General features: G+C 45.3%; 1 protein-coding gene across 3 annotated transcripts in view; it reads right to left on the bottom strand.

Annotated features, from left to right (window-relative positions):
* LOC110534747 (sterol regulatory element-binding protein cleavage-activating protein) overlaps positions 1 to 15485 on the bottom strand; it is a 39416-nt gene that overhangs the window by 6011 nt on the left and 17920 nt on the right. For all 3 annotated transcript variants that reach the window (XM_036945756.1, XM_036945754.1, XM_036945755.1), the window contains exons 6-15: positions 13579 to 13857; positions 11212 to 11338; positions 10184 to 10296; positions 9461 to 9555; positions 9199 to 9297; positions 8671 to 8883; positions 7951 to 8351; positions 7620 to 7766; positions 359 to 560; positions 98 to 213 (exon numbers count right to left, since the gene is read on the bottom strand). In XM_036945756.1, coding sequence (XP_036801651.1) covers positions 98 to 213; positions 359 to 560; positions 7620 to 7766; positions 7951 to 8351; positions 8671 to 8883; positions 9199 to 9297; positions 9461 to 9555; positions 10184 to 10296; positions 11212 to 11338; positions 13579 to 13857 — 1792 coding nt within the window. The remainder of the gene's footprint in view (positions 1 to 97; positions 214 to 358; positions 561 to 7619; positions 7767 to 7950; positions 8352 to 8670; positions 8884 to 9198; positions 9298 to 9460; positions 9556 to 10183; positions 10297 to 11211; positions 11339 to 13578; positions 13858 to 15485) is intronic.

Raw genomic sequence — 15485 nt, 5'->3', positions numbered from 1 at the left:
ATGCATGAATACAAGCATGAACTGTCCATAGGTGTGTGTATGTAATCCTGTATTGCCCAAGGTGACCTTGTGTACATGGCACGTGTGCGTGTCTTACCCATGTTTAGGAATGACAGTGAGGCAGTCTCCAGTCTGAGCGTCCCACACACGGATCTGTCCTGCCAGACAACAACTGGCCAACAGCATGCCATCACTCGCCAGACACTCTATATCCTGGGGGGGGGGGGGTGAATGAAAGAAAGAGAAACAGAGAGATGAAGGAAGAGAGAGAGGAGGGATTACTTGTAAATATTCATGTAAATGAACAATGGTATGTGTGTGTGTGTGTGTGTGTGTGTGTGTGTGCCCAGTCTCTCACCATGCTGTGTCCACGCAGCAGCAGGGGGGAGATCTCGCTGATGGGTGGCGAGTAGCCGTAGTCGTCGCAGGGCAGGTCACCGCGGCGACGGCGTCCATGGGCCACTCCGTTCTGGCCGTAGTTGCGGGGACAGAGGACCCGGTAGAGACAGAAGAGCAGCAGCACCAGCAGAACCCCTGCCGCCAGGCCCAGAGCTGCTACCCTAGAGAGAGAGAGGGGGTTAATAACCTGTTTGCTGCCTTCTCCATACATGCCAATAAAGCTGGTTTGGATTGCATTGAGAGATAGCGAGTTAGAGAGAGAGTACCAATGACGGGGAGACCAAGTCATCTCATGGCCCGCACAGAGCATCTTACAACGGAAACACTTGAACCTTGAGAGAGGTGTGAACTACGCAATGGCTTACCGACGTAAATCCTCAGCTCGTCAGAATGACATTCCATAACATGACCAACTGTTTATTGTCCCCCCATGAGGAAAGCCTGGAAAGCAGAGCCGTATGTAATGGGCCCAGTGTGTCCCTCTAGTGGAGACGGTTGCAAAGGCAGAAGCCTAAAAAGCACCTGTCGTGTAGAATGAGTCACTGCCATGCCGCACCGGTGTGACCAGCTCGACGTGCAATACCAGTCCTGAAACCACGGCAGAGTCTGATTGGTCCAGCACACGTCCTCTCTCACACATGCTCATGCATGGAGTCAGCGTGTATATACTGACTTTATTGTCCCCTTAGGGAAAGGTTATACCCATGTGGTGTGCACAAACTGAATGCACATAGCACATGTTCAAGCCAACCACACCACTTCAGTGGAAGTATGCAAATGTAAACCGTTAAGATCCAGGAACAAAATGGTTGTTTTTCCTCACCTTATGTTTGCACTTCCATTCACACTACAACAGAAAGCAGCCTTTCCATTTGAGGCTTGAAATGATGTTAGAAAATGATCATACTAATGTAATTCCATAACTGCCACAGGCCTAACATAATAAAATAGTGTGTAACATTGATTGGCAACCAGTTTATTTGTTTATGATTATTATAAAACAGGCTGAGGGAGATTTTCTGATGGTTGTCTCTGACGGTTGCCTCTACGAAGTCTGTCCCCAAACAATATGATTTGCTGGTTTTAAGCATTAAATGTTCAAATAGCTCTTTGCTGACTGTTGCTGGGTGCTATCGTCCTCCATCAGCACCTTACAGGGCCCCTTACATCCAGACCGGACACATCGCGTGCGCGAACATTGAAAAAGAAATGTAGAAATCCATGTTATTCTATTATTGCACCCACACTGCTCGCGAGCGCCAACAAGCGTCTGCGATGCCAAGGGATAAAATAGGACTCCTTTCTATTGCTGACTCAGATCGCACTGCAAGTCCTGCCTCTCCCATCTCCTCATTGGTTTATAGAAGCAGGTACCCACGTGCCATCGCCTCATTGGTTATATGCACGTGGGTGATTGAAAGACAAACTGTTTTGCCGGTCATCGTGGTAACACTATGAAAGTTTACCATATAAGTTCAAAGATGAAAAGGCCTGGAAGGAGGAGAGATGACTAGAAACGATATGGTTGACCGTTTTATGTGTGGATTAATTGTCGGAGTAAAGGACCTTGTCCATTTCAGGTAAAATAACAACTCAATGTTTATATCCCAGGACAAATTAGCTAGCAACAGCAAGCTAGCTAAATAGGACAAATTAGCTAGCACGTGAAAGCTAGCTAGCTAAATTGCCATACATGATTAATGCTTTTTGACCTGTCCCCAAATTAATGTAATTGGTTCAGAGTTTGCTTTGATATTTTAACCTGCGTGTTGTGATCACGTTTTGGTGTGGGGGGACAAAATAAATGTATGCACGATGGCGCACGCGCGCAGCCGGTTTGGGTTCCGTGTTACACTAAGTCTGAATTTGTCCTGCAAGGTGACGTAAACTGGGACATGCTTAAACCACCTGACCAAGTCCAAAAGCAATGGGACTGTAAATATTTCTCAGATTATCACCAATCCCACAAGGGATGACTCCAAACACCCAAAGGCTACTCTCCAAATAATCCTGATGGTGTCAGTCTGGTGTTTTCTGTAATGACCTTAGTGATCACTGTTTTACAGCCTGTGTTCGTAATGGCTGCTCAGTGAAACGACCTGTCCTGATTTGTCATAGACGCTAAAAAACTTTAATGAGCAAGCCTTCCTTTAATGAGCAAGCCTTGGTTTCTCAAATGATTGCCTCGCCTGGTTCACCAACTACTTCTCTGATAGAGTTCAGTGTGTCAAATCGGAGGGTCTGCTGTCCGGACCTTTGGCAGTCTCTATGGGGGTGCCACAGGGTTCAATTCTTGGACCGACTCTCTTCTCTGTATACATCAATGAGGTCGCTCTTGCTGCTGGTGAGTCTCTGATCCACCTCTACGCAGACGACACCAATCTGTATACTTCTGGCCCTTCTTTGGACACTGTGTTAACAACCCTCCAGGCAAGCTTCAATGCCATACAACTCTCCTTCCATGGCCTCCAATTGCTCTTAAATACAAGTAAAACTAAATGCATGCTCTTCAACCGATCGCTACCTGCACCTGCCCGCCTGTCCAACATCACTACTCTGGACGGCTCTGACTTAGAATACGTGGACAACTACAAATACTTAGGTGTCTGGTTAGACTGTAAACTCTCCTTCCAGACCCATATCAAACATCTCCAATCCAAAGTTAAATCTAGAATTGGCTTCCTATTTCGCAACAAAGCATCCTTCACTCATGCTGCCAAACATACCCTTGTAAAACTGACCATCCTACCAATCCTCGACTTTGGCGATGTCATTTACAAAATAGCCTCCTATACCCTACTCAACAAATTGGATGCAGTCTATCACAATGCAATCCGTTTTGTCACCAAAGCCCCATATACTACCCACCATTGCGACCTGTACACTTTCGTTGGCTGGCCCTTGCTTCATACTCGTCGCCAAACCCACTGGCTCCATGTCATCTACAAGACCCTGCTAGGTAAACTCCCCCCTTATCTCAGCTCACTGGTCACCATAGCATCTCCCACCTGTAGCACACGCTCCAGCAGGTATATCTCTCTAGTCAACCCAAAACCAATTATTTCTTTGGCCGCCTCTCCTTCCAGTTCTCTGCTGCCAATGACTGGAACGAACTACAAAAATCTCTGAAACTGGAAACACTTATCTCCCTCACTAGCTTTAAGCACCAACTGTCAGAGCAGCTCACAGATTACTGCACCTGTATATAGCCCACCTATAATTTTGCCCAAACAACTACCTCTTTCCCTTCAGTATTTAAATTATTTATTTATTTAGCTCCTTTGCACCCCATTATTTTTATTTCTACTTTGCACATTCTTCCATTGCAAATCTACCATTCCAGTGTTTTACTTGCTATATTGTATTTACTTTGCCACCATGGCCTTTTTTTGCCTTTACCTCCCTTATCTCACCTCATTTGCTCACATCGTATATAGACTTGTTTATACTGTATTATTGACTGTATGTTTGTTTTACTCCATGTGTAACTCTGTGTCGTTGTATGTGTCGAACTGCTTTGCTTTATCTTGGCCAGGTCGCAATTGTAAATGAGAACTTGTTCTCAACTTGCCTACCTGGTTAAATAAATAAAATTAAAAAATTAATTGGTCTTTGTAAAATGGTATAGAATCAGACTGATCCCCTCTGTTGGAACTTATTATTTTTATTTAATTTTCAGTGGTATTGTTAACCTTTTTGGGATAGGGGGCAGCATTTTCACTTTTGGATGAATAGCATGCCCAGAGTGAACTGCCTCCTACTCTGTCCCAGATGCTAATATATGCATATTATTGTTATTATTGGATAGAAAACACTCTGAAGTTTCTAAAACTGTTTGAATTATGTCTGTGAGTATAACAAAACTCATATGGCAGGTGAAAATCTGAGAAAGATCCAACCAGGAAGTGGGAAATCTGAGGTTTGTAGGGTGATATTAGTTATGTTTCACTTCCCAAGGCTTCCACTAGATGTCAACAGTATTTAAAACCTGTTTTGACGATTCTACTCTAAAGGAGGGGCTCATAAGGGCTCTTTGATTGAGAGGTCTGGCAGAGTGCCACAGCCTTGGTCTGGCAGAGTGCCACAGCCTCGGTCTGGCACGCTCATGTGAAAGGTAGCTAAGTTTCACTTCATTTGTAAAGACAAAGGAATTGTCTGGTTGGAACATTAATGAAGTTTTATGTTAAAAACATCCTAAAGACTGGTTCCATACTTAGTTTGGCATGTTTCTACGGGCTGTAACGGAACTTTTTAAACTTTTTGTTAAAATATTAATATAAAATATAATATTTGGACATAACTGCCCTTTCCCACCTGGACAAAAGGAACATCTACGTGAGAATGCTATTCATTGATTACAGCTCACTGGACATTATCGAACAAATCAAAACATTTATGGTGCAACTGGGATTCCTGGGAGTGCATTCTGATGAAGATCATCAAAGGTAAGTGAATATTTAAAATGCTATTTCTGAGTAATGTTGACTACCCAATATGGCAGCTATCTTTTTGGCTGCTTTGTAGTCTAAAGGGTGTACTCAGATTATTGCATGGTTTGCTTTCTCCGTAAAGATTTTTTGAAATCTGACACAGTGGTTGCATTAAGGAGAAGTGTATCTAATGTTCCATGTATAATAGTTGTATCTTTATCAATGTTTATTATGAGTATTTCTGTAAATTGATGTGGCTCTCTGCAATATCACCGCATGTTTTAGAACTACTGAACGTAACGCGCCAATGTAAATAGATTTTTTTTATAAATATGAACTTTATCAAACAAACCATACATGTATTGTGTAACATGAAGTCCTATGAATGTCATCTGATGAAGATCATCAAAGGTTAGTGATTCATTTTATCTCTATTTCTGCTTTTTGTGACTCCTCTCTTTGGCTGGAAAAAATGGCTGTGTTTTTCTGTGGCTTGGTGGTGACCTAACATAATCGTTTGTGGTGCTTTCGCTGTAAATCTTTTTTGAAATCAGACACTGTGGCTGGATTAACGAGAATTTTATCTTTCAAATGGTGTAAAATACTTGTATGCTTAAGGAATTTTAGTTATGACATTTTTGTTGTTTTGAATTTGGCACCCTGCACTTTCACTGGCTGTTGCGGGGCGGAACCCCAGTCCTAGACAGGTTAAGGATGCTGCCCCTATCATCGCAAAGCCTATCTCCAACCTCTTTAACCAGTCTCTCCTTTCTGGGGAGGTTCCCACTGCTTGGAAGGCAGCCACAGTTCATCCTTTATTTAAAGGGGAGATCAAGCTGATCCTAACTGTTATAGGCCTATTTCTATTTTCCCCTGTTAAAAAAAAAAACTTGTCAATAATCAACTGACTGGCTTTCTTGATAGCTATAGTATTATCTCTAGTATGCAATCTGGTTCCCGCTCAGATTATGGATGTGTCACTGCAACCTTAAAGGTCCTCAATGTTGTCACCATTGCCCTTGATTCTAAGAAATAGTGTGCTGCTATTTTTATTGACTTGGCCAAAGCTTTTGATACGGTAGACCATTCCATTCTTGTGGGCCAGCTAAGGAGTATTGGTGTCTCTGAGGGGTCTTTGGCCTGGTTTGCTAACTACCTCTCTCAAAGAGTGCAGTGTATAAAGTCAGAACATCTGCTGTCTCAGCCACTGCCTGTCACCAAGGGAGTGCCCCAAGGCTCAATCCTAGGCCCACGCTCTTCTCAATTTACATCAACAACATAACTCAGGCAGTTGGAAGCTCTCTCATCCATTTACATGCAGATGATACAGTCTTATACTCAGCTGGCCCCTCCCTTGATTTTGTGTTAAATGCTCTACAACAAAGCTTTCTTAGTGTCTAACAAGCTTTCTCTACCCACTGGGGTTGTCTGAATTTGTTCTTAATTAACTGACTTGCTTAGTTAAATAAAGGTTAAATCAAATAAAAGCAAGAGTTTCAAAGGATTCTGTCCTTGATTGGAAAACCATAGAGATACGATAGATTCTACTTTATTCTGGGAGAACCATCCAGGCCCCTCCACCTTGACTTGACCCAAAGATTCTAAAAGATAAATCTCCATCTGTGCCTGGCCTGTGTTCCAGAGATGAACTTCACCACTGTGGCCTTTATCTCAGATATGAACCGTGAACACTGATCTGGGTTTCACAGATGACCATGACCTGATGAATATGATTCAAACCTTCCACTTCAAATGAAAAACCTCCCTGGCGTTACACATCACAGTGGATACAGTTCCAATGTTGGATCCATTTTAATATGCTATTGGTCAAGGACGTAGTATACTGCAGGAAAAACACTGGTGGTCTTAAGCAACACAGCACCCCATCTGCCCAATTCTGTTTGTTCTAATAGAAACATTAACGTTGGCAGTACTGCCTGTTGCTTTGAGGAACCTTTGCCCCCTACTACCAACAAAATAGAACTAGGGAAAACACAGTTGAGAGACTGTTTCACTCGGTCCCAAAACCACACCAAACATCATCCACTCCACCATGACATCGTCAACCCACGGACATCTTACGAGTAACCTGACAGCCAATCAGATGAGACGGTAGACAGGAACAAAGTCTGTGAGTCAGTGAGGGGGTTCATTTTGCATGGCCCTGTGCCCTGGGTGGGTGGGGGCACCGATGCAAAACGAACCTCGCCCAATATCCAGTCAACTCAACTATAGAGATAAGAGAAAAAACGATTTTCTCTTTCTTCCTACCGTTTTTGAGATAACCATTGACACAGTGACAGACTGTTTGGCTGTGTTTCGTTTACAAGGTTAGAAAGAGGAAGAAAAGAGAGGTGTGGGACTAGCGTTGCAAATCCTGGTTGGACAGTTCCGGATTTCCTGCTTACTCCTTCCTGATTCCGAGATTCTTCCAACCAGGATTTGGGGAAAACCATTGAATTTATTGAAAGTTTCCGGAATTTTGCAACCCTACGCGGGACAAATGCAAACATATTCTGTATGAGATGTGGGTTTGGACTGTGTGGATTATCACTGAATCTCTTGGCCTTGACACCATAATCGTTCACTATAACATTGATCTTTCCCCTGCACAAGAGCATTAGCATGGACTTTGAAGTGGTGTGCACTGTGCATGGGTGTGTGTGTGCGTGTGTGTGTGTGTGAAACACATGAAGTGAATGGATTGTAGTAGGGGGAATGTTAGTCAATCTGTAGTTTGAAGGCGTTGGAAATGGAGGTTGGTGTGTGTGAGAGTGTGTCGGTACTGACTTGTAGAGCGTGAGGTCTGCGGGTAGGTCGTTAGTTTTGAGGCTGGGCGGCGGGGGGTGGCGTGTGTCCTGGGGGTGACGCGTCTCGATGGCCTCCCGGGGGCTCAGGTGAAGCGTGACGGGAATGACAGGCAGGATGCTGATGTATCTGTGGGACAGAAAGGTAACAAAATGACATTTCCTACATTAATCAATGAATTCGACCTTTCTTCCCTTCCATAACCCAAAAGCATGGTAAGTAGGGTCAACAGTGGCACAAACACTATGCACATACGCGTGCACTCACACCCAATAAACACACCCAGTAACTCATTCCAACTCCCCTGACCTACCTCTTGGCCAGAGTAATATTATAGTAGCTGAAGAGCGAGGGCCAGTGTCTGAAAGACAGCCTCCTCCAGCCCTCCTCATCCTCCGCCCCCCAGCTGATCTGGGGCACCAGGGGTGGGGCCTGGGCCTGGTGGGGTACTCCTTCCCTGGGGGCCCCGTGGTGACCCTGGGACTGGTTCTCTGGAAGTGGGGTGGGTTCAGCGGGGGCAGGGAGGACACTGAGGGTGCTGGCGGGGTCCCCTCCTGGTCCAGGGAAGACCGAGGCTACTCCCAGGTGGGGGGGCAGACCCCCGGCCCCGCTCTCCCCCAGGGGGCTCTGTTCAGACACCTGGGCTGCCAGGTAGGTACGGAGGCCAGCGGGGTCCGTGTAGGCCAGGATGCCAATCCAGATCACTGTACCCACCTACAATAATACAGGGATAGAGGGACATGTCAATGCATACAGAGAACTACTTCAAGGAAGTACTGTAAACTCACCCTCCTTTCACAGAAGCATTTGTTAACACTGGACTATGTGAAACTGGGGTCGGAAGATTCCGGTAACTTTCCCCAAATTCCCAGAAAATCCAGTTGGGAAGATTCCCAGAATCAGATGGGAATAAGCAGGGAAAAAATCAGGAATCTTCCAATCCTAATTTCTGAAAAGCCTGTGCATTTAGCAAAATAATCGTGCAACCCTAACTTAAACTGTCTTTTCAGGAAGTGCCTCTAGCCAGTCTCACCATGATGAAGCGCTGGGCCAGACGTGTGCGGGCCAGGAAGTAGACCACACGGAGCCTCTTGGGCAGACGCAGGTTCCTGAAGGCGGGCGTCTGCAGGGTGATGGTGTAGGGCGAGGGCCGTGGGGGAGGAGGCGCCTCCCGAGGGCGCAGGGGGCCCGGTTTGGGAGGGGGCATACCCGCCTCGGCCGGTAGACGGCGGTTCAGATCGGCCAACTGTGTGTGTGAGAGGACAGTTTTAGGCTGCGCGGGTATGTGGGAGAGTGTAACATGTATGAGAGTACATGTGTATGGTACATGTGTATGGATTAGTGTTAGAGTATGCATGCATCTATGACTGTAACAGAGGAACAAGGTGGATAAAGAGAGACTGTCAATATTTTACTGAGCACTATAGACTGAGGAAATGACTCATGGATCAAGAGACCTCACCATCACATGGCAAATGTGTGTGTGTGTGTGTCTATGACCTCACCTCCATGCTGTAAATTACAAAGGAAAGCACTGTTGACAGTGTGTGTGTGTGTTCACCTCCATGCGTCGGATGTCAATGGAAAGAACTGTGGTGAAGAAAAACATCTGAAGGAAGAAGTCAGACACCAGCCCCACCACAGCAAACAGACAGAACTCCTGGAAACACAGAAATAAACATCAGGCCACTCATAACATGCACAGTAGAAGTGTGTGTGTGCATGTTGTGTGGCAGTACGATCTACTCTGTCTATGTGAATGAAAGTGTGCGTGTACCTGTGTTCATGCGCCAGTGTGTGATAGATTGGTGTGTGTGTGTTACCTGGATAGCGGGCACCAGGGTGAAATATCCTATGAGGATGATGCACAGCTCTGTGGCCATGTTCTTCATGATAGACCAGCTCTCATTACTAAGGCCTGGAGAGGGACAACACAATACCACATTAACAAATGCTTGGATTTCACGCACACACACATTTTGTTCTTATATCCTCGTGGGGACCTAAAATCAAATCCTATTTTCCCTATCCCTAAAACTTACCATAACCCTAAACCATAACTCCTTACACAAATTAGTTTTTCATGGTACTTTTTAACCCCTTTTTCTCCACAATTTTGTGATATCCAATTGGTAGCTGGTGACCGAAGTCAGCGTGCATGCACCAGGCCCGTCACAAGGTGTCGCTTGTGACGGGCCGGATGCATGGGTCGAAAAATGACCCGGAAATTGTAGTTTTTCTAGGTTTTTCTAGTTAAGCTTTATTTTGACATATTGCGTGTGTATTATCAAGAATGTTAAATATTTACAATTCTGTAGTTTGAATTTGGCGCCCTGCACTTTCACTGGATGTCCGTCCCATCTAGCCTAGAGAGGTTAAACCGCTGCGCCTCTCAGGAGGCCCCCTTGCACTAATTCTAACCTTAAAATAGCCTTTGTCCTCATGGGAAATGTCCCTACAAGGGAGAATTTGCCTTGCTTTTACCATCCTCGTGGGGACTTTTGGGGATTGTAGGTCCCCACAAGGATAGAAGAACCAGCCCTTACCCTGAGCGATGCGTAGTTTGACCTCCAAGTCAACAGGGGTGGACACCACAGACTTGGTGAGAACCAGGACGTTCTCCAGCCCTATCACCACCACCAGATATGGGAAGATCTCACTGACAGAGAGAGAGACACAAGCAGAGACAACATGATTACAAAGCTGTTGTGAATAATACTTCATAATCTCATTTGAGTAACCAGTGCTCTCAGAGCGCTTATTCGTGGATCAGGTGATAAATGCAAGTTTGGATGTTAGGGTGGGAGAGAGGTCAGGTTTTTCAATTTGATTGTCGTCAAATTGTCGCACAAATAAAAAACAGGTTAAAAATAGAAAACGGGATATTTAGTAGACAAGAGTACAGATGATGAAAGAGAGAAGGGACGATTGAAGACAGACAAGGTTTGACAGACAGTAAACCAGAGATATGCTATCGTTACACGTGAAGATAAGGGTTGGAGGTCAGTATGTAACAAAACTACGCCACATAAGATAAAGACCAAACACACGTGTTATTACTTCAACAGGTTTTATTGTGTGGCCATTGTGTCAATATGCACGACTGTGGGTATGTAGGTCTGTGTGCGTGTGGACCCTGGAATCTTGATTGATGGTTGGTGAGATTTGGATGGTGTGAGATGGTCACGCCATCCTCTACATTCCAATAAGCTGGGTGTGATTGGCCAGGTACGCCACATCAATATCTATCCCCGCCCTCTTAAGAATCCCTCCTCCCCTTTGAGTCCACATCTGTTGCCCTTGGTAACACAGTCCCCTGTCACTCACTGTACATTAATGTCTGCAGTCCCACAGTAGTCCATACAGATCAATGAGCAGGAGAGGGTCAGGGGCTTTTAGGATATATGTAGAGAGAGAGAGAGAGAGAGAGAGAGAGAGAGAGAGAGAGAGAGAGAGAGAGTGTGTGTGTGTGTGTGTGTGTGTGTGTGTGTGTGTGTGTGTGTGTGTGTGTGTGTGTGTGTGTGTGTGTGTGTGTGTGTGTGTGTGTGTGTGTGTGTGTGTGTGTGTTTCTTACCCTCCATTGAGTGTGGGCGTCAGGCCGAACAGGGTGCAGAGCCCCACAGACATAAGCAGAGAGCTGAGCACTGTTACCACGGCAGCCAGCGCCAAGCCCCATTTTGACTTCACCATGTCAATCTTACCTGGAGAGAGGAAGAAGTAGAGTTAGCATAGACAGAGTTTACACACACTGGGAGGAAAGAGTTAACATAGACAGACTCTACACACACTGGGAGGAAAGAGTTAGCATAGACAGAGTTTACACACACTGGGAGGAAAGAGTTAACATAGACAGACTCTACACACACTGGGAGGAAAGAGTTAGCATAGACAGAGGCTACACACACTGGGCGGAAAGAGTTAGCATAGACAGAGTCTACACACACTGGGAGGAAAGAGTTAGCATAGACAGAGGCTACACACACTGGGAGGAAAGAGTTAACATAGACAGAGTCTACACACACTGGGAGGAAAGAGTTAGCATAGACAAAGTGTACACACACTGGGAGGAAAGAGTTAGCATAGACAGAGTCTACACACACTGGGAGGAAAGAGTTAACATAGACAGAGGCTACACACACTGGGAGGAAAGAGTTAACATAGACAGACTCTACACACACTGGGAGGAAAGAGTTAGCATAGACAGAGGCTACACACACTGGGAGGAAAGAGTTAACATAGACAGAGTCTACATACACTGGGAGGAAAGAGTTAACATAGCCAGAGTCTACACACACTGGGAGGAAAGAGTTAGCATAGACAGAGGTTACATACACTGGGAGGAAAGAGTTAGCATAGAGGCTACATACACTGGGAGGAAAGAGTTAACATAGACAGAGTCTACACACACTGGGAGGAAAGAGTTAGCATAGACAGAGTCTACACACACTGGGAAGAAAGAGTTAGCATAGACAGAGGCTACATACATTGGGAGGAAAGAGTTAGCATAGACAGAGGCTACATACACTGGGAGGAAAGAGTTAGCATAGACAGAGTCTACACACACTGGGAGGAAAGAGTTAGCATAGACAGAGGTTACATACACTGGGAGGAAAGAGTTAGCATAGACAGAGGCTACATACACTGGGAGGAAAGAGTTAGCATAGACAGAGGCTACATACACTGGGAGGAAAGAGTTAACATAGACAGAGTTTACCCACACTGGAAGGAAATAGTTAACATAGACAGAGGCTACATACATTGGGAGGAAAGAGTTAACATAGACAGAGTCTACACACACTGGGAGGAAAGAGTTAGCATAGACAGAGGCTACATACATTGGGAGGAAAGAGTTAGCATAGACAGAGGCTACATACATTGGGAGGAAAGAGTTAGCATAGACAGAGGCTACATACATTGGGAGGAAAGAGTTATCATAGACAGAGGCTACATACATTGGGAGGAAAGAGTTAGCATAGACAGAGGCTACACACACTGGGAGGAAAGAGTTAGCATAGACAGTCTACATACACTGAGAGGAAAGAGTTAGCATAGACAGAGGCTACATACATTGGGAGGAAAGAGTTAGCATAGACAGAGGCTACATACATTGGGAGGAAAGAGTTATCATAGACAGAGGCTACATACACTGGGAGGAAAGAGTTAACATAGACAGAGGCTACACACACTGGGAGGAAAGAGTTAGCATAGACAGTCTACATACACTGAGAGGAAAGAGTTAGCATAGACAGAGGCTACATACACTGGGAGGAAAGAGTTAACATAGACAGAGTCTACACACACTGGGAGGAAAGAGTTAGCATAGACAGTCTACATACACTGAGAGGAAAGGGTTAGCATAGGACTCTGTCTAACACCCACACTACAAAGAAGAATGTCTCTCAGTTTATGCAGCTTTTAGTTTAAATGAGGTTTGTGCACAGTACATATTGCATGTGTGTGTATGTGTGTGCATGCCAGCATATTGTTGGTTTTGGCACACATTGGTGAGTCTTATCATGGTAGATTATTATGGTGGGCTACAGTGTTCCTGTATAGGAGATTATCCCTGGACGAGACAGGAACAGCCTTGGCTAGGACTCAGTCACACACACACACACACACACACACACACACACACACACTAATCTGGACCTTGGCTCTGTGGCCTTGACTGGGCACCTGGGAACAATATCCGAGACGCCCACAAAGCAAGACATCCGACTTCAGCATTTCTTTTGAAACCAATCTCCCCCCCCCCCCCCCCCCCCCCCCCCGGCTTTAGTGATGAGACACATTACTTCAAGGAAAAATGTATGGAAAGAAGGATGCATCTTTAACTAAATGAAACTAAGCCAACTCTTTCAGATCAGTGCAGATGAAGGGAAGCTCTTTAGACTATTGAGATGCCCCCGTGGCGCCCAGACTCCAGTCAGAGACTTACGTGTGGAGAAGTAGATGTAGGCGAAAAGTATGATGTAGGTGGTGACCAGGGGGATGAGCTCGGCCATGCCTATCTCCTCCTTGAAGTGCACGTGCACCATGTGGTCCTCGCGCAGGCTGCAGTTCACAGAGGGGTGCAGCTGGCGAAGACGTGCCCGCAGGCTAGACAGGAACCTGGCGTCGTAGCTGCCCAGGACCATGGTGATGGTGTAGGTGACCACCCTCTTCCTGCTGTACAGACTCACCCCTGTGTGTTTCACCGGGACGCCAAACAGCAGGTCTAACACACACACACACACACACACACACGCACACGCACACGCACACAGCATTGAACAATAACAGCATTACCAGTCTGCCTGACATTAGTTGGGGCCAGAGTATGTGAGCAGTGAGGAGCGTGCCCAATTTGACTGGAGCACGGAGCGAGATTCCCAAAAGGCTGGAGCGTCAGCCATCTTGCCCGCTCTAATTTCACTCCAAAAAAGTAGCGCTCACTTCAGGAGCTCAGGGCATGTCCATCCCAGCATGCATTTGTAGTCTACTTGTGTGCTGCTATAGCCCCATGCTTTAGCTACAGCCACGGAGTTCACTAAATATTTTTTTATAAAGAAACTGATAAAACACACAGGTGCAAAATCAAGTTGACTTACAAAGATGAGGACCAAGAGCAAGAGAAGGAGTTTGTTGATGTAGTGTCTACAACTAGAGAATCATTGTGGAATCTGAAAAGATACGTATCCCGAAAGCATGACCGTATACTACATCCACATGCTAAAAGAAAGGAACAAGGTTTGTAAATAACTAACTGTGTCATTGTAGCAAAGTATTTATAAACAAAAAAATCTGATCCCATAATAGAGATAAATTAGGCCATAAATATTTTGGCCCAATAGGCCTGGTAAATTCCCCCTTTCAAGGAGCTTTCTGTTTTGATTGGGTTAATTTGCCTAAAAACCTTTAGGCCTACCTATAGAACATTTTAAAAACAACTCTACATCTCAGCTCAGCCTGGCAAGAGTGGCCAAAAGGGTGTTTAGCTTCCCCAATTGCTCTGCAAGTGTGGAGAGGATATTCTCCGCTGCTGGCTTGCTCTCCAGGCACCGTCGCATGAGCCTGAAGCCACAGACTGGCGTGTATTCAAAACATTTATTAAAAGACAGACTAATAAGGCACAATTAATTTCGTTTGCATTTAATTCTAAGTAAGTCACAGCCTAAATGCCAAATTTATAGACTACAATGATTTAATACAACTAAATGTTGTTTAAATGCTGAGCACTATGTTCCTACCAGCCTGGGGTTGCATTCACAAATCCTTCACAATGTATTTCTTTGTAGGCTGCAGCCTTGAAATAATTGAAATAATAGCCTAAATAATTAGTTCCTTCTTAGGCTCCATGTCTGGCTCCTGACCTGTTTAGAGTGTTTATATGCAGTTTAATATGACATGTAGCCTATTTGGAATGATGTTCACTTCTTACATTCATCTTCACATGTTTATTCAAACAGCTTTCAGTCAAATCCATATGGTTTGGTTTCAATACTTAAAAAACAATTGGGACACCATAGTGCCCCCAAAGCTCATCACTAAGCTAAGGAGCCTGGGACTAAACACCTCCCTCTGCAACTGGATCCTGGACTTCCTGACAGGCCGCCCCCAGGTGGTGAGGGTAGGTAACAACACATCTGATCCACGCTGATCATCAACACGAGGGCCCCTCAGGGATGCGTGCTCAGTCCCCTCCTGTACTCCCTGTTCACCCATGACTGCATGGCCAGGCACGACTCCAACACCATCTATAAGTTTGCAGACGCCAGATGCCTGATCACCGACAACGATGAGACAGCCTATAGGGAGGAGGTCAGAGACCTGGCAGTGTGGTGCTAGGATAACAACCTCTCCCTC

The sequence above is a fragment of the Oncorhynchus mykiss genome, chromosome 2 (assembly GCF_013265735.2).
Source record: "Oncorhynchus mykiss isolate Arlee chromosome 2, USDA_OmykA_1.1, whole genome shotgun sequence".
Classification (NCBI taxonomy): Eukaryota; Metazoa; Chordata; class Actinopteri; order Salmoniformes; family Salmonidae; genus Oncorhynchus; species Oncorhynchus mykiss.
The sequence above is the reverse complement of the archived record's forward strand: the minus strand, read 5'-3'. Positions and strand labels throughout refer to the sequence as shown.